The sequence below is a fragment of the Agelaius tricolor genome, unplaced genomic scaffold (genome assembly GCF_023055355.1).
Source record: "Agelaius tricolor isolate 1412-34295 unplaced genomic scaffold, bAgeTri1.0.p SCAF_19, whole genome shotgun sequence".
Lineage (NCBI taxonomy): Eukaryota > Metazoa > Chordata > Aves > Passeriformes > Icteridae > Agelaius > Agelaius tricolor.
Window position 1 is genome coordinate 4279553 of NW_027269279.1, and position 26115 is coordinate 4305667.

The window sequence follows — 26115 nt, forward strand, 5'->3', positions numbered from 1 at the left end:
CCTTTCTCTCCCGGTATGAATCATGCGGATGTGAAACGCTTGTGTTTCCGGAATGCAGTTGAATTTACTGCAAGACCATCTTTGCTACTCACCTGCGTGTGTAAATCTCCGGAGTTCTTCCACTTGTCCTCTTGTTTCCTGCTTCAGAACCTCACTGACGGAGTGGGGGCCTCAAAGTGCACAGGGCAAGTGCCCCGGCAAAGCAAAGCTGCTGCTGCCTCCTCGGAGGGAAACTTCTCCCCTCTCTCCCAGCCGCTGGTATCTGATCCTACCTGCTGGTACTTCTAGCCAGGAGAAATGTGGAGCTCAGCCACGTTGCCATGAGCTGTGGGAGCCTTATCAGTGCTCAGGGCTGAGGGAGCAGGGATGGAGAGGGTTCAGCCTTCCCCTGGCAGGAGCACAGAACCCATCGGCCTCTTGAGCTTTGGCTATAAATAGCAGGAGGAGCAGAGAGGAGCAGCGTGCCCTGGCCATGGCAAGGGAGGCTCTGCTCTCCTGCTGCCAGCACAGCAGCAGCACCCAGTCCTGCTCAGTGGGAAAAGGGAAGGGCCAGGGTGGTCACTTCCCAAGGCAGAAAGGGGAATACATGTGTGGTTCCCCTTTTTACATTAATAATCAATGAGTCTGTGAATGTTTCCAAAGGTTTCCTCTCCTGTGCCAATCTACAGAGGATGTGGGTAATTCCAGCTCATGCTCTAAGCCTGGCTTTGTTTGAACTGAGGCATCTCAGGAGATCTTTTGAGGGTCTGCCAAGAGACAACCATCAGGCTAACGCTGCTCTTTGGGGCAGAGCTGCCAGGGATCTTTCTGCTTTTCTCTGTGCCCCTCTCCTCCATCTCCCCCAGCTCATAATGAGAGCCCACCAGCCTGGATTGTGCTCCTGTCCCCCTCCAGCTGGTGGGACAGCGAGCAGAGCACTCTGACTGTTTGAGGGAGAAATCTCACCTGTGCCTGGGACTGACTGCTAAGCAGAGAGGAGCTCTCTGTGTGGGGGAGCTGCCCTGGTTTCATTTGCATCTGTTTGTTCAGATGGCCCAAGCTCCTGTGTGAGCATGTTCAGTCTTTACTGGGGCCGTGGCTGACCTCTTCCTGGCCAACTTCAGACCAAGAAAACAAAAGCACCTACATGGGACTTGAGGTGGGTGTGGACTGGTAGTGTCATTTAGACCAACACAGCAAAAACCCTTGGAGAAGAACTAATCACATCAAAACTGTGTTAGCAATCTCAGAAATCAAAACACCTTTTATTCCTGGGGGGAGTTGCTGTTTCTCTGAGACAGCAACAGCTTGGGGTGAGCACAGCTGGCCCAAGGCAGCCCCAGCCTAGTTGTCCTCCCAGCGCCAGCGATGAGGGGACGATTCCCCTTTGGAAAGTTTTCTGGAACTCAGCTTCCTCCGCAAGGAGGAAAATTTGTCTCCAAGAACTTTGCGTAGCCCAGTGCTGTCCCTAGCAAAGGGCAGGTCCTTCCTCATAGCAGGCAGCTGGCCTGTAAACATTTCCCACTTAGCCAGGGCGTCCACACTCCTGTCCACTTGAGCCAGTTCCTCCTCAGAGACGTTCCTCTCCAGGGCAGCGATGCACATCTCCAGCCACAGCTCGTAATCCTTGATGGTGTCCGTGGCCTTGGTGTGCCCAGGGGGCCGGGGCTGGCCCTGCCCCTCCTGCAGGGAGCTGGGCTGCTCGTCCTGCTCCAGCTCTGGCCCCAGGGACAGGCCCTGGCTGCAGGTGTCGGGGGTCAGGGGCTCGGACAGGGAGGTCACGGCCTCGGAGTCGTTCTCGCAGCACATCCCGGAGTCGGAGCTGAACGGGAGGATGTCCTCAGAGGCAGAGAGCTCTGCTGACTCCTGCCTTGGCCACGTGGACAGCACGGTCTGTGTCCAGGCATAGAGCTTCTGTGGTGAGAGGAGAAAGGTTTCGTTGTGGAGGATGAGAGATGCTATTACACCTTCCCTGTGTTTGCCAGGTAAACCTGTTTATCTTGGGTGGCTCAGCTGCTGCTGCTGCAGTCCTCTCTGCCAGACAAGGGGGTCAGGCAACTCCTGGTGACCCTACAAAGCAGGGGCTTTCTCTTGTCCCATTTACTTGGACTGTGGCAGAGCTGCCTCCAGTCAGATGTAGACTTTATCTGCCCTGTTATTGAAGGTGTTAGGAGCAAACTGCACCAGATCACTCCCTGCTGTGTGAATGTGGTCTCTAGGAGAGGCAAACCAGTGCCTCTCCAGAGGAAACTGTGTCATTATAGAAACTCCTCAGATAGTGGTGAGGAATTGTGTTTCATCATGTTATTAATGCCTGGGTTTTATTCTCAAGAATAGCTCTTCCCCTCCCAAGCTGAAATGAACAAGTGGGAGGCTGATTCTAGAAAAGAATTAATGAAAGGAAAATTGTCTGAGACAATTTCCTTTTTAAATATTAAATGCCACAATGAGGCATGTAACAGGTTGCTCCTGGTACGTTTGTTCCTTACACTTTAGGGAATGAGCCACAGTACTCCAGTCATCCTGGGTGAAAGGTGATCTCGTCTGCCTTGCTGCCAGTGTTGAGGGGTTTTTGTGTGTATTTTTCAGTTTTTCACACTCCTGTGGCCTATTTCATCTCCTTTACTCTCTGCAGCACCCAGTGATGCATCTGCAAAGCCCCAGCTGCTCAGCAGTGACAGGATTAGCCTGGGCTGTCCCCACAGTGTGCCAGGCACGGAGCTGGACCTGTCCCTGCTCAGCTCAGGGGGAGCTGCAGTGCTTGAGGAGCAGGCAGGAGATTCCCAGCCCTGTGCAGCTCCCTTCTCTCACAGCCCCCCACTGCTCCCTCCTCCTTTCCTCCTCTATTGCTGTCTCTTCAGGCAAGTGACAGAAAGGATAAAGAGCTCAAATTGAGTGGGTGGGAGAAATCAGCCCTGCTTCTCATTTCAGTCTGAGCATGGAGCCTCGGGGAAGAATTCTGTACAGGAATAAAATGGACTCTTTCAGCTTAGCTAATCCACCCCGCCCCCTCCCTCTGGGGCAAGAAAAATTGTAAAGGGACAACTTTTCTCCTGCCTGGTCCCACCTCCAGTGGGCCTTCCCTCCCTCTGGGTTTATCCAACAAAGGCAGTGCCAGAAGCTGCAGTGGGAGCTGGGCTAAAGAAGTGGACAGCAAAGCTACTGGAAAGCTGCAAGCAGCCCATGATTTTGTAATGGCTCTAAATTCCCAAGAATAGTGAATCTGGGAAGGAATCCCAATTGCTACTTAGCCCAATTCCCAGGAATAAAAAAGCTGTGGAGATGTGGATTTCCCAACAGTACATTGGGGTTGTTCAAGGCAAAAAAGGGGGATAATCTACTCAGGATCACTGCCTGAATTCCCAGAATCTCTTCAATCTCTCTCATCCTTTGGGTGGCTTTTTCATTTGAACCTTGGGTGGGTTTGAAGGGCTGCAGCCTCTTATGTTCTCCTGTTTAACCAGGAAAGAATGAGCTCTGTGTGGGTTTTGTTTACCTGCAGGCAAGAGCAGCTGAAGTGGATGTCCACCCTGAGGATGTCACTAAGACCTGCTGTCTGTGTGTGTGTGGCCACTGCAAACTCATCCAGCACCATGTGAGGACAGCCTGGGATGCTGCACAAGCAGCAGGTGGAAATGTGGAAATGTGGAAATGTTGATTGTGGTGGGGAAACACCAGGACAATTAATTTGCTTTCAGTTTTCGAGATGACTCATGCTGGAATAAGCAGCTGGGATAAAAAATGGAGTGTGGTTCTGAGTACAACTCAGATAAATAAGTTGAGGAGCTCTTTCTGCTGCATAAGGACTGGTTTCCTGCCCCAAACTGTGTCTCAGTTGCAGATCTGAGCAGTGTTACCTGGTGCTGCTGAGGCACAGCTTGGTTCTGGCATTTCCTGTGGTTATTAGGAGTGTCTGAAGCTGTTTTGTGGCAGGTGGGGACCTGTGATTGTTTCCAAGAGGAAATGTGACTTCAGACTTACACTTAACGTGCTTGGCAAGTTAACTTTGCTCTCTGGTATTGTCTCCAAATGCTTTCTGCCCTCTTCTGTCCTGTTCCTTAACTATTTAATTCATCTCTGGCATTTATGTCTCCTCTCAACACCATGGCAAAGCCTCTTACAGAGATTATTACAGCTGTCTTACACCAGCTTATGCTGTATCTAGTTGAGCTTTGCCTTCTCAAGGAAGGAGATGTGACATTTGGCAAGTGCATCATTCCTTAAGGTTTGTGTTCCCTGTCACCAGAGGATGCTGAGCCAATTACTGTATTTGCTGCAGGTGTAAAGGCAAAAATATTTCTAGAAAAGATAAATGCAGGTGGCCATTCTCTTCTAGAAAGCGCTGGCTGGATGATGACAGGCTGGGTGTTTAAATAAAGCAGAATTTATTTGCTTTATTTAAGCAGAATCTTCTGGTGGTCTGGGCAATTTACACACTTCTCTGACAGAGTCAGGACCAAACAGCCACAGAGTCAGAGAAGGGTCTGGCAGCCCCACAGATAAGTAGGAAAACCACAAAAAAGTGTGTGTTTCCTCACATTCTTTGCCATGCTTCTGTGTATCTGATTCCATGCTGAATGAAACCAGAGGCATCTCCTTTCTCATTCTGCTCGTATCTTGTTACAAATACAACCCACAGACTTTAAAATAGGCAGCCATGGAAAATCCTGCCTCTGAACATGATGTGTGTCAGACAGGAATCACAGCCAGGGGGAAGATGGGTGCAGAGTGAGGATGGGGACATTATTTCTATTCCACCAACCATTTGGCTACTGAATCCTGCTTTTTAGACAGCAGAGGTAGAAAACCCTCTCAAGAGTTAAGGGTGTGTTAGCACTGTTCCTGGTCTGTTTAAATGTGGTGTTAGCAGTGGTATGGGTGAGAGAGAAGAGACAAAAGATGAGTCTGGGACCCTGCACATACTGGGGGTAATAATTTGGGATCCATTCTCATAGATTTAAACAGAGGAATTGCAGCAAAGTACACACACGATGTGTCCTCCCTGTTCCCAGCAGCCCCAGAGAGGCAAAAACCCAGGGTGGCAGAGGAAAGGGCGTAGCTGTGGGAATCCCTGCACTCAGTGCTGCTCCTGCCTGCAGTCTGCCTGCCCTTCCCACTTCGTTTTTGGGAGTAGGAAAGTGTGGCTGGAGTGTGGCAGTGTCCCTTGGGAAGAGCCAAAGTCCCTGGAACTGTGCAGAGTGCTTTGCTGGTCAGAGCCTGTGCAGAACACCCCCATGTTCAGGTGTGAGGTGCCTCAGCCCTGCATGCTGAGAGTTCCTGAGACCTCCTGCCTTCCCCAGGCTGCTGCAGCACCCTCAGCGCTGGGGTTTGGGCTGGGCCAGCCTGTCCCTGCCCTGTCCCTGCCCTGTCCCTGCCCCGGGAGGCTCTGGGGCTTGGGGCTCACCCTGTAGCGCTCGATGAGTTTGAAGCCCAGGACGTGCTGCAGCTTGCGCAGGCAGATGGGGCAGGGCTCCAGCGGCCGCAGCAGCGCCTCCTCCAGGCTCAGGGCTCCCTGCATGATGCACTGCAGCCAGCGACACGTCCCCAGCCCCATCAGGTGGCAGATCTCATGGCAGGTCACCTGTCGGGGAAGCAAGGATCGCAGCAGTGCGTGGTCATTCCTGTTTCTGCTGCCCCCCCCCTTCTCCTCTGCTGTTCCACCTCCCCTGCTCCCCCACAGGCTGACCAAGCTCCTGCTCAGCAATGGCTCTCCCCCAGCCTAGGCCTGTCCAAGGTGACAGCAGAGCCTGGCTGCCTCTTCCCAGCTCCATGTTTGTGTTGTGGAGAAGGAGGGTGAGGCAGATGTGGGGAGCCCTGTAGGCTCTTCCCAAAGGACAATGTGGTGGTTTTTGTTGTTTTAGGGGTTTTTTAAAGAGGAAAACCAGTCCCACTGGGGCCTGAAAAGAGCAGCACAGCTTGTGTGAGAAACGTGCAAGAAGCTGTTGGCAATAACAGATCTGAGTCCTTCCAGAACAGACTCCATTCACATTTGTGCCAAAGCAGAAAACTGAGCTGGAGTCAGCTGGCCAAGCATGACTGCCTTGGGAATTGGCAACTGTGGAAAGGCTGAGGATGGAGGACTCCTCTCCTCCTCCCATTGCCACCTAATATAATTTAAAATTATTACAGGAAGAGGCCTCAAACTAGAAAATCCTGAGCAAATACCAGGGGAGCAAAGGGAAGTGGCTTTGAATGTGCTGGTGTGACTGCTCTGTGTGGGCCACCTTGGGAGGGTCACTGGAAGCAGAGCTGAGATAAGGCAGATGTTGGGATGAGGGAGAACAGCACTCATGAAGATGATGTGTTGGAGGTAAGGGAGGTTTAAGGGCTCTGCATTTATAAAGATGACTTGGCTGAGGTGTTCTTGTCCTCCATCCATGCAACAGGGATGGCACAGGGACCTCTCCCCTTACAGATGTCAGTGTCTGAGGAGGACAGAGTCACCCTTTGCAGCCATCCATTGGTTACACACAGCTTCACCAGCTATTCTAATTATCCTTCAAATACTGTATCATCCCTGCTGTGCCTGACAAGAAAAATACTCAGGATTACCCAAGCATGAGCCTGGGAGCTGGGCAGGGCTGTTTCAGTCCTGCTCCATGACACAACCTGGTTTAGTGGAAGGTGTCCCTGTCCATGTTAGAGGTTTGGGACAAGATGATCTTTAAGGTGCCTTCCAACCCAAACCATTCTGTGATTCTGAGGCAAGCCCTGTAGCCTCCCCAATAACTGATGTTGTCACTTGCTCCAGTGGTGAGGGGAGTAGGAGCTGTCCATGCAGTGCATTAAAATGGAATCTCTTTATGTCTGAATTCAGTGTGGATGTAGCTGTGACTGCCTGTGCTTCTGGGAGCAGTCTCATGGCTGCTTCACTGGGCTGAGGCCTGTTTTATGCCTTGGCCTGCAATATTTAACCCTACCCAGGAAGAAGCAAGGGGTGCAGGAGGCTGCTGGTCCTACCTTACAGCACTGGACCATCTCCTGGGCACTGAACTGCAAGTTCCGCTCTCCGCCCTCCTTGCTGACTTCACAGAGCTCTTCCTTCTGTGTGGGTGGGTTCAGGCTGCTACAACCAGCCTGGGGGAAATCCCCAGAAAACCTGGCAAAGCTGCAGACTCCCACTTCTGTGAAGAGAGGGGAGTAAAGTCAGGCATCTGCTCTTTTACAGCTGTCTCTCACCTTAGGCAGCATGAAAATGCAGCTGTGGGAGCACAGTCCAGCTGGGCACACAGGGTGCCCACTCCCCAAAAGGTTGGTATCACCTCAGTTACCTCTGCCTGGATCAGGAGCTCTGATCCCCCTAATTTCACATTGGGGGAAAGTTCCTCTTAGCAGGGAATAGCATATTAAGATTTGGCTATTCCAGTCTGGCAGGGAAGGGATTTTGGTACAGTGCTGCCTTATTCACACACTGTGCTGGATCACCAGGGGACACCAGCCCACCTTGTCCTGGCAGGAATTTGCTGAATGTGAAGCTCCAGGTCTCACATGGGTAAAGGTCCAGCAGGGTAAGTCCAAGGACACACAGGGCATCCATGGGTTTGTTGTTCTTCAGGAAATTCAGGATCCCATCTGGACAAATACAAGAGAGATGTTCATTTAAATGAAGAATCCCTGGAAGGCACAGAGCCAGAATTTCTGCTGCTGATGGGAGGAGGATGTAATCCAAGCCCTGATGGGGCAGAGCTGCTGGATTCATCATCTCAGGTGGGGAACCACGGCTGTGTAGCCCATCTCTCAAATCAGAGAAGACTTGAATTTGGAAGTGGTGCTGGGCACAGAGTCAAAACAAAGCAGAGTTGCTGATGAATTCAGTACTAACCCATGGAAATGAGCACCTGGAGCAGAATTTCCCTACAGGCGGTTCAGAACTGAGCTGGAACAACCCCAGGGCTGCAGTGCTGGGTCTGTGCTGAGCATGTGCTGCCCATGGTACCTGCAAACATCTCATTCCAGGTGGATGTTTGTGCAGTGCAAGTTTGGCAACTGGCAAACCCAGTCCCCTGGGGAACCGTGTGACACTTGAACCCAAATTTCCTATCATGAAAGGCCTGTGAGTTCCCCCCCTGCACCACCCAGGCCAATAATTTACTTTGGCTCTGGACAGGGGATGGGAGAACTCAGACCACCAAATCAACAGAGCCTTCCCGCAGAGCTGATCCGATCCAGAGCTGGACCTAAACATAATAGCACTGAAAAACACAAACAGCAGAGGAAAATATGATGAAAGTCACTTTGTTTTTTATTCCTGTTTCCAGCCTCAAAGCTCTGGGCTTTCCATGGGAACAGGATTTCTGCCTTTTCACTCCCTTCCTCATCCCCTCCCAGGCCAGGCAATGAAGGGCTGTGTCAGGCATTTCCTAAGGCAGAGCTCGTGTCCCTGTGCCAGGCTGGTGTCTCGGTGGGCTCCCTGCTGCCAGCTCCTTGCTCACCTGCGTGGAGCTGCACCCTGTCCGAGTCCCGGCTGTGGCGGAAGCAGCAGTGGATGGAGGAGACTGGGATGGAGGGAAGGCACTTCACACGCAGGCCCAGGAAGAAAGACTCCACACAGCTCTGCAGGGAATCCAGCAGCGAGAGCCCAGCGGGGCCTTCGATTAAATCTGAGGAGAGAGGCTCTCTGTCAGTGCCTTGCAGCCAGGGTGAGCATTAGGGTCTGATGGGGTTTTGTGGAACTGGCCACAGCAACTGGGCAGGCTGGTTCATTCTGCTGGTTCATTGCTCACTCTGGGATGTGGTGAATGCCTCGGGATGGTTATGGATATAGAGGAGGAGAGGGAGCTCTTTCTGAGAGGTTGCTCAAGGCATTAGTATGCTCTCATTAGCAGAGCAGATGTGCTGGAAGGTTGTCTCCTGTTTAAGTTGTGCAGAATGATTAGCGTGGGAACGGGTGGCTGTGTTTAATGAACCATCAGAGACAGACCTCCAGAAATGCTGGTTTTTCCAGCATTGTTTCATACTTTGATATACATATATGCATAAATTCATAGCGAGCCTCACCCAGGGGCACACATACCATTTATATGGCAGGTCTACCACCACAGCTTGTGACTCTGGACTGGGGGCACATCAGAGCCTTGCCTGTTACACTTGTCTTTGCTATGGCCATTGCATTTGCAGGTGAATCCTTAGAAGAGGGTGTTAGCAGCACTCAACACCACCCACCGCCCTCCTGTGTCTCTCCAGGCAGCCCAGTGAAGCTCCCCCCATTACCTATAGGCTGCAGGTAAATGTGCTTTCGACAGAAGTTCTGTTTCCTCCTCAGCATGGCGTGGTAGAAGGTCTCGAAGTCCTCGGGGGCATCGGGGTGGCTGAGCAGCCAGTCGAAGGCCGTGCGGATGAGCAGCGTGCAGAACAGCGTGCGCTGGGGGTTGTAGGCCTCGGACAGGAACAGCTTCTCGGCCCTGGAGAAGGCCTTGGCGTAGAGCTCCTGCAGCGCGGGGTCCGTGGAGATGAGCGCGTCCTTCAGAGCGCGGGGCCCGAAGCTGAACTCCTGCGCGTGTTTGCACTGCAGCATCGCGGGGCACGGCAGCGGCGGCACGGCCTGAGGGAGGGGACACGGCCATCAGCGCCAGGCCTCGCCAGGGATGGGAAACCTCACACCTGGGGGACACGGCCATCAGCGCCCGGCCTTGCCAGGGATGGGAAACCTCACACCTGGGGGACACGGCCATCAGCGCCCGGCCTTGCCAGGGATGGGAAACCTCACACCTGGGGGACACGGCCATCAGCGCCCGGCCTCACCAGGGATGGGAAACCTCATACCTGGGGGACACGGCCATCAGCGCCCGGCCTTGCCAGGGATGGGAAACCTCACACCTGGGGGACACGGCCGCCAGTACCGGGTACACGTGGGATGGGATCTCATCAGGGATGGGAAAACTCCTCATGCCTCAGGGACACGGCCATCAGCACCCAGCCTCACCAGTGATGGGATACAGCCATCAGTGCCCGGCCTTGCCAGGGGTGGGAAAACTCCTCACGTGTGAGGGACATGGCCATCAGCGCCCAGCCTTGGCAGGGACAGGAAAGCGCCTCACACTTGGCCCTTGCAGCAATGAGCACCAAAATCCCGGCTGTAGGGTGTGGTGGGATTCTGTAAACACTGCACGTTGAGCTCCAGGCCCCACACTTCGTGTGGGAGTGGCTGTTATGGGTTCTCCATGTCCCCATGGCTGTCACTGGCTCAGGGATCCCGTGCCAGGAGATGGTGCTCAAGAATGCACATCCCCAAAATGGTGCTGGGTGTCTGGAGTAAACCAGATGGCTTCACTGGTTTGGGGTTTTTTTGGTGCTCTGTCCTGAAGCCCCAGTAAGATGAGAAATACCTCTCAGTGTTGTGCAACTGATTGCACTGGACCTTGTAGGCTGTGGTGCTCTTATTTGCCTGGGATAAACCACACTCCTTGGAACAGGTCCATGCCAGGAACAAAGAGGTTGATGTTGGTCTTTATCTGTCGATCAGAAGCCTAAACTTCTGCCTTATCTGACACCAGTGAGAGCAGCTGTTCTCTGGTGACAATTTCCTCTAATACCTTTTAATCCTAACTATTATCCCAGGGCATCTTTGGCTCCCAGTGCTGTTGTCAGGCTGCAGGATTTGGGTACATTTGCCCAGCCAAGGTGGGACTTGCTGTGCGAGGCTGGTGGTGCCTCTCTAGCAGGACACGCTTGGGCCCATTGCCATCGTGTCCCTTCATGAACAGCTTCATGTCACACTGTGTTAGCATCAGCAACGCTGGGGATGATGTCAAGTGGTAAATAAAGAGCAAATGAAAGCCTGCAGCACAAAGAAACTAATTTGGAGCTTCCTGGAAATATCCTCTCCAGGGTCCTGTCTAAGGCCAGCATTCCCAAAGCTGTAGAATTCCTATTCCCATTCCTATTCCCATTCCTATTCCTAGCACCTATTTTCCACTGCAGTTTATGCACTTGGGGAGGTGCCAGTGAACACCTTGGGGAGAAGGAATCAGAAGAGGAAACAAAGCACAACCCCCATGACTAGTCCATGTCTGGATTTTTCCTTTTTGTAAGGAGACCATGCCAAGCAGAACTGGAGCATTTTGGAGCAGTGCTTTGGGCTTTTTGCCTACCACAGGTAAGTGCTCCACCTGTTCACAGCAGAATGAGAAATTTGAGGGATACATGCACAAAAGCCCAGGGTTTCTAGGAATAAGTGTTGCCTTCCTGTAGGCAAGTTCATAGTAACTCAAAAGGAGCCAGAAAAGCTTTCTGGGTGGACATCAGCTGCTGACCATCACTGCTCTAGCAGCAGCATTCAATCACAGGAAAAAAAAAAAGAGAGATTAAATATTTTAAGGAGGAACTGGTTAAGTCTATAATTTAAGTAGGTCTTTAGCCTAGTTCTGCTAGGTAAGTGGCATTCAGTGGCCCCTGAGGACAGCAATATGATTAATAAAATTCAATATTTAAAAAAAGTAGTACCAACATGAGCCAAAGCCTCTCCTCACTTATGCAGAGGTGGTTTGCACTGTAAGAGGAAAGTGGCAGCCTATTAAAATTAACACTGCATTCCTTCTCATCTAACCCTTGGGAAGAGCTGGGTATGTATTGGTAGTCCTTAAAAGGGCTCATTTAGTGTGATCTTTTTTGTCTCTAAGGGTGTGTAGCTTGGAGAGGGAGTGGATAAGCAGTTTTCTTTCATTTTTGCAAGCTTTGTATTTCACTTGCATTAAAGGCTGACAGCAGGTGGCATGGGGGGACCTGAAGTGGTACAAGGTTCCTAATCCAGCGAAAGTTTAGAAAAAAAATCTGTGATACTTTCTGAGCTCTTCTTATTGCCAAAATTGTCCAAATTGTTCCAGCTGGTTTTTACAGGGAGCAGCAAGAGTTTGTGTGAGGTTTCCCTGCACTTGGTGACCCAAATCTCTACACTTCTGACTTCCTTCCAGATTTGGGAGCACAAAGTGAGAGTCTGACCCCAGCAGGTCACCAGGAGTTTTGCCTTGGAGTAGGGTGAAGATTGGCATTTTCCTAATGGACAGGATTTCACTTGTTCTGCACAACCTTTAAATACAAGCATCCTTTTCCTGGTGATTGCAAAACTTCCACTGGGGAGCTCTTAGCAATATTCAGCTCCCTGAGGATGTGATGCTGCTGCCTGCCCAGTGCAAGTCAAGAAAGAGACTTTGCACTTGGTCCAGGTTGAGACTGATCATGTTAAAGGATTTAAATTTCAAAGTTTCTGGAAGCATGAGCTGCTTTCATTAATGTTTTGGGCAACAATTGGAGTGTTGGTCAGGGGAGGGGGAGCTGGTTAGAAAATGAATGGGTTTTTCTCAGCTAAATGGGAAGCAGCAAAGAGTGGATGTATGTGACAGCAAATACAATGAGTGCACAGTCTTGCAGTAAGTGTTCCCCCCAGGGTCCCTCATGGAGTGTAGTGGGAGCCCAAAGCTATGGGATATACATTCTTTCCCTAGACTTCCTAAAAGGGGACATTCACCCAGCTCCAGACATTCCCAGCTGTGTCCATGGGGGTTTTGTGATGTTCCTCATGCCCAAGGGTGCCCATGACGACGCTTTAGGGGTTCAAAAGCTTGGGCACAGGGAGGCATTTGCAGGAATTCAGTCTGGAATGACATGTGCCTCCTTCTCCTGGAGAGTCTGCCTTTGCTTCCAACAGAACAGCAGCAACCCACTGCACTGCCCAAATCCAAGACAATTACTTCTCTTTAGGAAGCTTTTCTAAAATACTTCATTGGAGAAAATTACTGCTTCAGAAAAATTTTCTGGACCAAATTTAGTGGTTGAAAAAAGAAGCTCTTTTACCACATTAGCCATAGTAGAGGTTATTTGTCTTGGTCTAATATAGGGATATGGTGTTTCATTTAACTGGACCAGAGCTACAGGGCTTTATAATTTTTAGTTCTTGTGCTGAGGGTGCCTGGTGTAACTCCCTGAGGCAGTCCCTCAGGAGGGAATGGCACTTTGGCTTGGATAGTTTCTTTCCCAACTCAGTTTTTAAGATGACAAGGAGGGGATGAAGAAGTGGAAGCACCCATGCATCCTTCTGCCCTTCAGGTACTTTAGAAGATGTTGTGCCTTTAAAGAAGCTGTTTTGGCCCCTTGTGAAATGACAAGCTGTGGGACCTGACCAGCAAGTCCTGGGGAGGAGAAAGTAACTCCTTTTGTTTAAAAGGCCACTAATTTGTAGTTGCACTTAAGAAAAATGCTTTAAGCAAAATAATAATCTAGAGATCTGCTGCAAGTGGAGACACTCCCCACATCCACTCCTGTGCTGTTTTTTACTTTACCATTAGGAAAACATCCTGTTCCCAACACACATTTTGTGGTTCCATCTCACAGCCACTTGCTAACATTGTAATTCTTCCTAAACCAGGAGCAACTGTGTTGGACCACATGAGATCCGTGAAGGTTGGACCTGATGATCTGGGAGGTCTCTCCAACCTCAGTGATTCTGTGATATGAAGGAGCAATCAATGTCCCTGTGTGCAGGACAGAACATGTGCAGGACCCAGGGGCAGGGAAGGAGCCTTGCTGGGAATCTCATCCACTCCTGGAGATCCTCCTCTTTTTCTTTGTTATTTGCATATTTCATATCATCCATCATCACCTCCACACAGGGCAGAGGAGACACAGAGAACCCAAAGGTTTTGGCACTTGGCTCCTTGTCTGCCCCTGGCACCACCTTTCCCAAGGATTATATTGTAGGACATCAGTTGTGGCCTTCCTGCTCGTGGTGCTGCACAGGGCAGGAGCTCCAACACACTCCCTGAGGCTTTCAGCACCACCCCAAGGTTTCAGACCAGATGGGGCACATTACACAAATCTGTTTACTATGGAATCTGACAGATTTTATTTTCATGGTGAGTGTTTTCACAAGAAACACCCCAAAATCCAGGCTCAGCACGTGACACCTGAGCAGCCTGTACACTCCCTTTCCCACAGTAACCTGTTAATGTGCTTCATGTGCAATTCAGGTTACTCATAAATAATTCTCTTTGCAAATCAGACACATATAAATTATTCTCTGTAATTGAAAATTACCTATGAATTATTCTGTTTGTAATTCACAGACATGTCATTTATTCTCTAATATATTGACATTGCTTTCTTGGATAGATATGCCTGTGGCTGACAGTAACAGGATGATTCTCAAAGGCCAAGGCAATATCATACAGTGTGAGTTCATTTGGGATATTCTGACAAAACATGGATGGTCTTGTGTGAAGAAATTCCATGTACAGGTCAGAAAGGGCACTCAGTGCATTATGAAGTTATTTGGTATTGTATAGAATTTGACCCTAACATTGCAAATATTGTATAATTTTTTAGGTCTTTCTAAAGTTATTTATTTTATAAGCTAACTTGTAAGCAATTTCTAGTTCTGACTCTCCCACAGGCACTGCAGATGCACAGAAGCTTCCCTCTGTTCCCTTCCCCTCTCAGCTCCTGTGAAGTATTTGGAGGCAAACTGACTTTACCTGGCACTTTGCATGTCAGAGGGACATTAGCAGGGTCTCTTAACACTGATTAATTACCTTTGTTAGGTGCTGCACTGTAAACAAGCAGTGATAGTGCAGAAAATTCATCGCCAGTCAACAGAAATGAAAAGCCCAGAGCAAACATAACAAGCGATAACTAATTATCAACACATGCTCCAGTTACTTAATAGCTCTTTCCCTGAGATTTGCACTTGGTGTCTGCTACTGCTGCTCCAGGATCAGCCTCTCCTTTTTAGTGCTTCCCAGTATTGCACCCATGACAGCCTGAAAGCAATTTTCTCAATTTATTTGTTTACATGTATAGAAAGCGATTTTTCTTGACTGAGAAGCTCTGCTCCAAATAAAATTCTCACTGGTCCAGCTCCTTCCTCAAGGAGCTCAACACAGCCCCTCACACAGAGCCAGGCTTTGCCTGCTGAGTAGGCTCAGCTCCTGGGGTCACACCAAATCTCTTTGGCCAGGCTCAGACCTGGTTTTGAGATCCTCAGCAGTTTTCAGAACCAATCCCCTCTGCTCACAGAGAAAATCCACTCTGGACCTGCTCAGCCCTCTACTTGCACCCTCATGGAACTCTGGCATGCTCTGTCCAGTTGGCATTAAGTGGCCACAGAGCACTGAGTCAGATCTGTGTGTGTTCCAGCCCAGAAACTCAGATAAAGCCTTCTGGCCTCACGTAGTGCCAGATCCCAATAATATTTGTGTGTAATGTCTCTAGAATATGTCTGTGGCTCAGAAACAGATGGTCTTGGGAAGAGTCATTCCTGGTGCTGTGGAAACCTTCAGAGATTCACACGTGCATTTACCAGGAGCAAAATCTGCCTGTCCTGTTGGAGCTGTGATTGATGTGTTGTTGCTGCAAGACTCAGCCCTGGAAGTTTGTCCTCCCAGGAATCTGCCTCATTAATTAACTTGGACTGCTGGACAAGTTAGATGGACAACTCAACAATATGCAAAAAAGGTTTGCAAGGTGAAAGACAAGACTTGTAAAGGTCATTAAATACCTAAGATGGAGGCAGATGCTTCCTTTTGTCCTTATTTAAATATTCTTATTTAAGTGTTCTTAAGTATTTAAGAATACATACACGTCCACTTTGCCTTTGATTTTGTTTTATGTTAAAGCCTGCTCTCTCAATGTGCTGTGCTTCATTTTAATACGTCCTGAGGACATACATTATCCCTCGGTTCAGCCTTCTCTTCTACAGGTTTTATTTATTCTATGCTCGTACAAAGCACTACCCTATTTTTCAGTGCCTGCCATTTGAGGCTTTCTAAGTGTCACACAAACATTCATGAACTTCTCTGTGCTAGCCTCCAGAAAGTAAGCTGGCAGTATGTGCCTTTCCCCCTCCTCCCCCTCATCACCCATTTATTCACCATTTTCAGAATTTTCTCTGTTCATTTTAGTCTGGTTCAAGTGCCTGTGCTGCTTCTCCCATGCACACATGTGATGAAGGGCTGGCTGTGTTCTCCTTCCCTGGCTCTGACATGAAATAATCCTCCACAATCCATGTCTGCGTGCTGTGCACTTGCTAACCAGAGATCCAAAAGCACGGAGCAGCATCTATCAGAGCTGTACAACAAACGTAGCACTGCAGAGATAGCCGAGCTCTAATCACTCAGCTCCAGGCACTTTGCTCTTCATCATACTTGTCTAGACAGACTAAATGGTCTCTGCGAGACAGCCCCGGTGTTAGCCAGGAAAGCGGCTGCGTTTTCCATACGGATGAACTCCCAAACAGGTATGGCTAAGGGTGGGTATTCCCTGGAGCACGGGCGGTGTGGAAGTGCCTCATCCCGCGGTGAAAAGGTAAAAAGGCGCGGGGATGCGGCGCCTCCTCCTCCCAGCACACCCAGTGCTTTTTAAGCGGTGCCGCCAGGTCGGGGATGTTTGCGGGCATTTCACAGCCCAGGGGAAGGAAGGAAGGGGCTCCGAGGTGTTACTACAGCCAGCATGGCTGGGGGGGACAACGACAGAGCCCAAAGCCACGGTAGGGGCCGGCTGTAGCTGATCAGCAGCCAGCGCTGCCCGCCGGAGGGTTGCTGCGGGCGAGGCATGTTCTGGAAGGGCCGCAGAAGCAGGTGCTGCTCCTGGGACACCTGAACAGCCCCGGCCCCGCAGGTCTGGAAGTGGGGCTGTGGATGCTGCTCCCCGGTGCGGGAATCACACGGGTGGATGTGCAGGGAGGGAACAAGTCCCCCAGCGCTCTGGGACGATGCACCAAGCACGAACACCGAGCTCACCCCCGGCACCGCAAACCCCCGGAGGCTGCACCGAGAGTGCCCGGGCGGGACCCCTGGAGCCCGTGGGGATGATGCCCGGAGCGCAGTCCCTAATCCCCGGCGGGAGATGCCCCGAGCGCGGTCACCAGCCCCCGGAGAGGGATGCCCTAAAGCGTGACCCGCCGCCACCGGGGGAGGATGCCCCGAGCACGGCCACCATCGCCCGCGGAGCGATGCCATCGCCGGGAAGCGCTGCTCGTCCTCCCGGGAGGTGCCCCGAGCGTGGCCACCGTCACCCACGGAGCGGTGCCCGTCACCCCGGGGGCGATGCCCACCACCCACCTGGGGGTCCCGCCGCACTCCGGGGCCGCCCGGACCCCCCTTCCCACCTGACCGTGCCCTCCCACGATGAGGCGACCCCGCGACCCCCTCGATCCGCCCGGGGGAACAGGACAGGACAGGACAGGACAGGACAGGACTCACCGCCCGCCGGGCCGGGACTGCGGAGGCCGGGAGGAGCGGCAGGGCCGGGGCACCCGGCTCGGGGCTGGCGAGGCGGAGCGGAGCCCGGCAGCGGCGGCGGCAGGAGGAGCAGGAGGAGGAGGAGGAGGAGGAGGAGGAGGAGGAGGAGGAGGAGGAGGAAGAAGAAAAGGGGGAGCAAAGGGGGGCTCGGCCCCGCCGCCGGGAGCCCGCGGGATTCGCCGAGCGGCCGCGCAGAGCCGCCTCCTGCCGCGCCCGGGGCAACCGCCGGGGGGCGCCCGCGGGGAGCGGCCGGGACAGGGACCCCGCGACAGGGACGGGACACGGGGACAGGGACAGAACACGGGGACAGGGACAGAACACGGGGACAGGGACAGGAAACGGGGACAGGGAGAGAACACGGGGGCGTGGGGGACACGGGGACAGAGACAGGACAGGGGGACAGGGACAGGGCACGGAGTGCAGGGACAGGATACGGGTTGGAGGAACAGGACACGGGGTGCGGAAAGGGCACGGGGTGCGCGGAGCAGGTGGAGATTGGGAGCAGGACACGGGGTGCGGGGCAGGACACGGGGTGCGGGGTCAGGACACGGGGTGCGGGGCAGGACACGGGGTGCGGGAGGGGACACGGGGTGCGGGGCAGGACACGGGGTGCGGGGCAGGACACGGGGTGCGGGAGGGGACACGGGGTGCGGGGCAGGACACGGGGTGCGGGGCAGGACACGGGGTCCGGGAGGGGACACGGGGTGCGGGGTCAGGACACGGGGTGCGGGGCAGGACACGGGGTGCGGGGCAGGACACGGGGTGCGGGGTCAGGACACGCGGTCCAGGAGGTGCGGGGTCAGGACGTGCCCGGTCGCGGCGGGTCCCGCTCGGCTGCCGGAGCCCGGAGCGGGGCGGGAGCGCGCTCAGCCCCGGTTTGGGAAGCGCATTCCCCAGAGAGCCCGGGCTGAGCAGCGCGGCGGTGCCGGGGGATGGAAACCCTTTAATGTGCGCTCTAAGGAGAGCTGGGCTGTCTGGGGGCCGGTTGTGCCGGTGGCTGGTGCCATCCCCGCCCTGCGAGCCGTGTTTGCATTCGCCTTGATGCCTCGCTCGCAGCATCGCTCCCACATGACCCGCATGCGTTTGTGTGTCCCACGATGTTCTTTAATTCGGGAATATTATCTGTTCTTGGAAAGGTTAATTACATTAAAGGAGTGGATCTCTGTTCCCATTTCTTCATGGCTTCATTTATTCTGCCTTTCATGTTTTGATCCTCTTCAGTGCTTTGATCCCTCACTTCTGCCATCCCTGAATGGAAGGAAAAAGGAATACCCTGGCTGGGACCCAAGCGTGTCCCTAAGTGACATAAACTCAAATTAGGAAAAAAAATATATTTTACAGCCTCAGGGGCTGTAGCAGTGCTGGCAGCCCAAATGCCATCTGCATGCCCAGCACAGCCATGGGGCTTGCAAGGGCCAGCAGAATGTCCTGGACCTGTCGTGGCCAATGACTGCATGCCATGCTGCAGGATTAGCAAGAGCAGGGTGAGACCATCCCTGCTGCAGCCTGCGTGCCTGGGACCTGCATTGCTCTGAAGGCACTGGCAGCATCACTGGTGAAAAATTGCCCTAATTTGCTGCTCTCATAATCAGGCCAAGGCAAAGAAGCAGCTTCTCCTGGCAGCAGACACTGCTCGTGAATCTTCCTTGTGGGAAACCTTCCTGAGATTCAGCGTGTGGGAAGGGCAGGAGGGAATTCTGAGGCCTTGCAACAGTATCTTCCACTTCAGCTGCTACCCAAGGCACAGGAGATGCCCTCTGTGCTGCTTTAATTGGTTGCTGCTTGTAATGAGACTTTATTTGTATTAATTACTTAAATTATGTATTTATGAGTTGCTCTGAGTACACCATCAACATGTTTAGAGCCATAACAAGCCTCAAAGAGTCAGCTCCTACATGAGGAAGCTGTGAACTGGAAAAACAGATGCACTGATACACTGTGCTCCCAAAATGCACAATTATTTTTTTGTTGAACCTATTGCAAACTTAAAAATTAGTAGTTAGCTTAGCTGCCAGCCCACTGACTGACCAGCACAGGTAAACAGGGCTGGTGTTGTTGTTAAATGTTCCCATAATGATGCATTTATCCTGGACAGGAACAGGGGCAGGTGGGCAGTCCTGGCCCAGCAGAGCTGGCAGTGAGGGAGAGGGAGGCAGGGACAGAGACAGTGATGAGGAAACAGCCACACACTCATTCTCTGACTTTTTAGGAGATTTTATCAAGAGAGGATCAGTAGAAAAGGAAGGGAGAAGGGAGCAGGAGGTGGTCAAAACTCAGATGAGAAGACAACAGGAGCTGGAGAGAGCAGTGAATCAGAGAGATGGGATCTGGGGCCATGCAGGGAGCAGAAGGGCTCTGGGACAGCTGCACTCACTCAGCTGCCACTAGAGCTGGTCACAGCACAGACGTGGTGCTCACCACAAGTGGCCTTTATCTGCAGTGATCAGCAGCAGCCACCATTCTGCTCTGAAATCAGCTGTTTGTGCAGAGCTGTTTCCTGGAGCAGCCACAACCTGCGTCCTCCCCACAGGAGGATTAAAATACAGGGGTGCATGCCTTGGGCAGGTGAGTGCAGGAAACTTCATGGGGCAGCACATCCTCAGGGAGAAGGAAAAAAACCCCAGAAGCACTGCCTGAGACTGGAATTTAGGCAACTGTAGCTATTTAGCCAAAGAAAGTTGTATACATGCACAAATAGCTCCATGGGCAGAAAAGGCAGGTACCCACGAGCTGTGTAAGCCACAGAGAAGAGGCAGCCCAAACCCACAGCTGCAGGCTGAAGGCAGACTAATTGAAATGAGAAAATAGGCATTAATTTTTTAAAGAATGAAGTTGATTAGCTGCTGGAACAAATTACTGAGGAAAGTGAAAGTCTTCCCATGTGATAGTGTTTTCTATTCCAGATAAGATGCCTTTCCCCAAGTGGGCTTCAGCCAAGCACATGTTCCTGTGCTCAGCAGAGCAAGGATGGGGTGAAATGTGGTGGTCTCTGCTCTGAGGAGGTGAAGAGGTAACTTTGTGGCCCCACCTTGATTTCAGGGAATAAAGGCTCTGCTCTTGGACTGGGTCTCTAAATCCCTCCTGGAGGGCGCTCCTAATTTCAGTTTGTGTTGCTGCCACAAAGCATAAATGCACACAGGCAAATTTTCTGAAAGTTCGGACCACAGCAGCAGCCCAGAGAGAGCAGAGTGGGTTCAGCTTGTGTTATCTCTTTTCTGGTCAGTCACAAAACCCTGACCTACTCTTGGGCAGCACTGTAGAACTACCAGCAGCTACTTTGATGTTGGTCCTAAAGCAATTGCAGCCACATCTGTCCCACCTTTGGACACAAGGAGGAGAATCAGGGAATGCCCCCCCAAAAAAAAAAAAAAAAAAAAAAAAAAAAAAAAAAAAAGTAAGAATCTAATCTCACATTGCTGCTTCTATGGAAATCAAAGTAAAGTACAAAATTTGCTAGGAGGAGCAGGCTCAAAATCAAAAGGTGAGATCTCCTCCATGTTAATGGTGATGGAAAGGAGGAGAAACGGGACTGACTGGTTTGCACAGGAGATGGAGAGCTCCCAGCCTGGGAGGATGTGGCACAGACCTGTCTGGGGTCAGGTCCACTCCCTTTGCAGGTCCTGGTGGTTGAGGGTCTGAGGCAGGAGATGAGGAGTTTAATATTAAAGTAGGATTTCACCTTGAACTGGAGAGTCTGAGGGACCTCATTGACAAGACTGCAGGAGGTTCTTGCTTCCTCACTGAAATCAGTGGATTTGGCTCCCTGCCACACGTCAGAGGGTGTGGAAGGAGGATGAAGTGTTCCTTGTCTCCTCCATGGATACCCTGAAAATGCAGAGCATTGTGCTGGTGCTGAGGAAAGGCCCCTCCTTTGCCCAGCTGCTGGCCTGCATTGGGCAGTGCCATCCCATGGGCCAGGACCTGCCCTGTGGTGCTGCCTCGCGCCCCATCCATCACCCTTCCCCAGAGAGCCCTGCAGACAAACCTCCTGGAGGAATGGGTGAGCAGCACTCCAGGACTTCCACAATCCCCCTGGGAAACCCGAGGGACTGGCAGCAGTGAGGGACAGCTCCCTTCCTTCGGCAGGAGGTGGCAGAAGAGAAGCAGAGAGCAGCAGGCGCCTTCTGGGAGGTGATGGACTGGGGGCATCACTGTCCCTAAGGAGGAGCCACACCACCAGAATCGTCCCTCTCTGCTGGGTCCTGGCACAGTCCAGGCTCTGTTGGCAGCTCGGGGAGGAGTTTTAATGAAAACAAATGTTTGGCTGGTGTTACTGTGGTGCCACAAGGAGCAAACAGAGAGAGCCCAGCCCCTTTTTGATTAGTGAGTGCAATCTGCTGCCACAGCTGATGCTGGAGGAAAAGATAAGAGAGAGAAAAAGAAAACAGCTCTGGAGTGAAGATGAAAACACTGGGCAGAAGATCTGTGGGTGGATGAAAGGGAGCCATTTATTTGCAAATAAGTTGCTAGATCAGGCTTCATGTGCATCTGGGCAGCTTCTAATACTATGGGCTTATTCAGAACTGAGAGTTTTGACTGGAGCTGGAGACTCTTGAGACATCAGCCCACACGTGTGGCTGGTCCAAGTCTGTCTTGTGCCAATCTGAGGAAAATTTAAGGGTCTTCTTCACTTTTTACCATTGATTTTGTGTCTCTCTGCAGGAAGTCAGGGTGGCTGCTCCATGATTCATTCCCATGGGGAAGCATGATTTCAGGTTCCCAGATGGTTGCAGAGGCAGAAGAGGGGGCAGATATGTATTTTTACAGCCAGGAGAATGCAACTTCAGTGTACAAATTTGGCTTGGCTCAGAAGATGTGGGGAATATACAGAATGATTATTTATTTATCTATTTCCATGATTATCTTCCTCTTGGCTCCTGATTAGGTTTTAGGAACATTGAGGAAGGAGGAGGCTGCTGCCTCAGCAATCCATCCCAGGATTTGAACTCAGCCTGGTATCTGGTGTCTGTTCCCTGGGATTCAGCAGAGAGTCCACTTATTGGGTCCAGCAGAAATAGCTTTTTGCTTCCTGGTTTCAGAGGAGGTGTTAAGTAGGACATAGATAAATTTGGGAATATTAGTAAGGGAGAAAGGGCAGCTATTTCTTTTGAAATAAATCTTTGGTAATATAGATCTTTGGGCAGAGAGCTGGGAAGAGCTGCCCTTTGTAGAGAGCTAGAGGATGAGACGTTTGCGGATTGGAAACTTTTTGATTCCAATAAATTATTGGGCAGAAATGGATGTTTGGGAGCATTTCAAGTTTCTATATGTGCAGCCCTGTCTGGCACTGAGTCCTGCAGTGTTTCAGCTCAGGGAGTGTCTGGCTGATGTCAACAGTTCAGGGCTGGGTTGTGTCCTGCAGTGGCATCTCAGTCTGCAGGAATCTGGGGACTGCTGTGTGACAGTGCAGGTGGAGAGGGTTTTGGTGGCACCCCAGCTTAAAGGTTTATCAGAGATTTCCCTGAGATGTGCAGACATGAGGTTGCACATGGTCAGTAATGTGGAACAAGCTCTCCCCACAGAAGGAGAGGGGTCTGTGCCTCAGAGGCAGAGCCCTGCAACGCTCTGTCTGCGTAATTAAAACACTGCAGTGAGATGAGACACGAGATGGAGAGCAGAGATAGTTGGAGGCACTGAGGAACAGAAGTGTTTTCAAGTATTTTGCTGCAGAGGTGACTGGAGAATTTGCCTGGTTTTCCCTTTGTGCTGTCCTGGGCCAGGTGCCTCGTGCTGGGCACCCAGGGGGACACATCACTGACCCAGAAACAGGAGCGGGCACTGAACTGAGCTCAGGCACGAGGCACAGGGGAAGCACAGGGCTGCAGAGCCCCGAGCTCATCTCTGTGTCTCATTGGGCTGATGCATGGCTGTGATTTTTGGCTGGGGAACTGACCACAGCCCAGTTTGCTCTGGGCTGGGTGAGGATCCGCTTGTGCCCGGTGACGCTACAAAGGCGGCTGAAGGCCAAGTGCTGTCACTGGAAACCAGCTGTGAATTAATGCTCAGGGTGTGATTAATGCGCTTTTTAAATGCATTCATGTCCTGTCGCCCTGGCTGCAGCTCTTGTGTCACATTTGGTGTTCTCAGAACATCTATTAGCCTTACAGATCCCTTGATTATTGCTTTCTCTTTTATAATTAAGCCATGAAACCCAGCATGGTGCAGCTTATGCAGTATTAATTCATGGCTGGCGTATTCTGCCTGTGCCCTAGGATAAGGCTAAATGCTGGCAGCTGGATTGCTCTCTGCACAGTCACTATTCTGAAAATTTTTAATATGATTATAAAAATCACATTCTGCTTGCATACGTGCAGCTTGGGGCTGTGCACTGCCACAAGCAGTGAGGTGTGGCCTGACTTCCTCCAGAGCAGAATCTGTGCCCCTGGCAGAGCTAGGGAAAGGGGCTTCCTCCTGCCCCAGGTGCTGGCTGATGCTCTCCAGGTGGATGCTATTAGCTCTGCTCCAGTGCAAATGCAGCCCCACGTGCTCTCCACTCCCTGCCCACCCTGCCTAGGACATGCCTGTGAAAATGTGAGTCTTGTAAATGAGTTCTGTTTCGCTCCTTTTTGTCCTCCTTTTCTTCGCGTGAGAGTTAAGTAGAATTCAGGATTTCCTGCAAGGCTGCATCTCCACGGCCCCTTTCTGTCAGCAGCAGCTGCCATGGATGTCTGAATAGTTTTCCTCCTGGCTGGTTGCTCCTGCCCCCAGAACAACAGTTTAACAGTTTGTGTGGCCATGTGGTGAGCTGAAAAGGGAACAAAAATAGCATTAAACATGTCTGGTTTATTTAATTTTTTTTATTTTCCCTCTCCTGGGAACTAGTTGTAGGAGTGACTGCGCTGGAGGAATTGGAGCTCAGAGCTACTGGGAGGGAAATCACTGGAATGGCACAGACCCAGTGCCCCAGCCAGTGCTGGCCCAGAGGCAGCAGTTTGAATGCAGAATTCATGAGGTCTTTGCTGGGCCACTCAGACTGCTTCCTTTGGGTAAATCCAAGCAGCTTTGCAGCCACCTCCTCTGAGGCAGGAGCTGCAGCACAGGGTGGGCAGTGATGGGCTCCAGCAGCTCTGCCCACGTGGCTCTGGTCGCCTGGGAGTCCTACCAAATATCAGATATGGGGACAAAGTGCCAGCACCTCGAGAGCAGTCATGTCATTGTCCCTCATGTGATCTTCATGGGCCCAAGAGTCCACTGTGGAATGGCAGCTCCACTCCACTGTATTAGTGACACACACACTGCTCAGGTGATTGATTATTGCTCATCAAACCATTTCTGGAGACACCTGGCTGCTGATCATCTCAAAGGCTCTGTTTCAAAAACCCGGTGCCAAGCCCTACGTGCAGGATGCAAAGCTGTAGTGCAGAAACTCTTTGAGCTCAGAACGTTTCCATGGAGATGAATCTTTGATCTCGCTGAAATAAATAAAGGGCGGAGAAGATGCTCCCAAACCAGGAAGGAAGGCAAGGCTGATCCCTACGGGGCAGAAGTTCTCAAGAGGAATTAGGGTGACAGGAGGCTTCTCTTTTCATCCCTCCCAATGCCACGTCTGTGGTAGCAGGGAGGTTGAGCTGTGTGCCCGCCAGCACACGTGGAGAACGTGCCCTTCATGCAGCCAGCCAGGCACTCTGCACCTTGGAGTGCCTGATTTAATGGTGCAGGAGAGGCAGGCCTTTGCCTGCACTGCAATATTCACCCTGTGCTGCAGGACTGGGAGAACAGACACAGGGTTCAACACCAGGGTGAGGCACGCTCCTTTTCTTGACTCTGGTGAAGCAATGAGAACAGCCAGGAAAAGTGCTCTGTTTATGGATAAAATATAGGGGGGGGGGAAAAAAATCACATTTTACTCTGGTGTAATGTGCAAAATAGAAGTGTTTCCTATGCTGACATGGAGATAGTGACCAAGGGCAGCAGTCAAGTTGGCTTTATCCACACGGCTGAGCTTTGACCACGCCGGCAACTCGTGTGTTCTTGGAGCTGTGGGCAGATCTGTTACTGCTGGCACCAGGAATTGAGTTTCCCGTGGATGGAGCAGCAGAGAATTCATTAGGGAAGGGTATAATTAGCAGAGCAGTCTCAGGGCTGTGCTGGGGTCGGAGGCCACGGTGGCAGTGCCTGTGCTCCATTCCTGCTGCCCTGGGCACCACAGTGCCCTGCCCTGCTCGCTCCAGATCTGTCCACAGGACACTGCCAGATCCCTCCCTTTGTCTCAGCTGCCAGCACGGCCCCAAACAGGTTTCATTGCAGCGTGTCAGGGTGAGCAAACTGCTGTGTACAGCTGCTTTTCCTCCTTTTTTTTCCTAAATAATCTTCCTCAGATGCATTGAGCTGCCAGTTGTGCTAATTAGGGTCTCTCTGCTCTAAGAGTTATCACCCAGCTCTGAAGCACCTTGCTCCCACCCCTGCTTTCCCTTTCCCTTTGTGCCTTGCTGGATCTCAGGCTCCTGAACGACTCAACCATCATTTCATGTAATTTTAAATTTGCAGTTTAGATACTTTATTTACGAGGATAAATGTTGCTTACAGCTCTGAAATTTTATCATCTTTTCCAAATATTGCAGAAAGCTTCAGTGTGGAACAAAGCCCACAGGTTCCCTTTAGAAGCTGACAAGTGGGGGTTTTGTTGATTTTGTTGTTGTTGTTGTTTCACATGGCCCTCGCTGAAAATACTGTCACTGATCTCTGTTTTCAGAAATGGGCCATTCCACTGAGAAAGCCATGTTTGTCTTATGCACTACCTCACTGGGAAGAAAATATATTGAAAGAGCATGCAATATTAAAGGTATTTTGAATCAAATTCACTTCATCTGGTTTCAGTGGAAGATTTAGCCTTGTTTTCACAGGGCTCTTTGTCAGAACCTAAAGCACAAAATACTCTGTTGGGTCAAAGTTAAGGTTATTGGACAGT

The 26115-nt window shown here is 51.4% G+C and overlaps 1 protein-coding gene across 1 annotated transcript; it reads right to left on the reverse strand.

Annotated features, from left to right (window-relative positions):
• Nucleotides 1-1216: 1216 nt before the first annotated feature.
• AMZ1 (archaelysin family metallopeptidase 1) lies at nucleotides 1217-17289 on the reverse strand. Its single transcript, XM_071443934.1, has 7 exons — nucleotides 17169-17289; nucleotides 9190-9520; nucleotides 8412-8579; nucleotides 7423-7551; nucleotides 6940-7103; nucleotides 5384-5560; nucleotides 1217-1893 (listed from the first exon to the last, which is right to left on the reverse strand). The coding sequence occupies exons 2-7, from the start codon at nucleotides 9491-9493 to the stop codon at nucleotides 1324-1326; spliced, it is 1512 nt and encodes a 503-aa protein (XP_071300035.1). The 5' UTR covers nucleotides 9494-9520; nucleotides 17169-17289; the 3' UTR covers nucleotides 1217-1323.
• Nucleotides 17290-26115: the final 8826 nt, after the last annotated feature.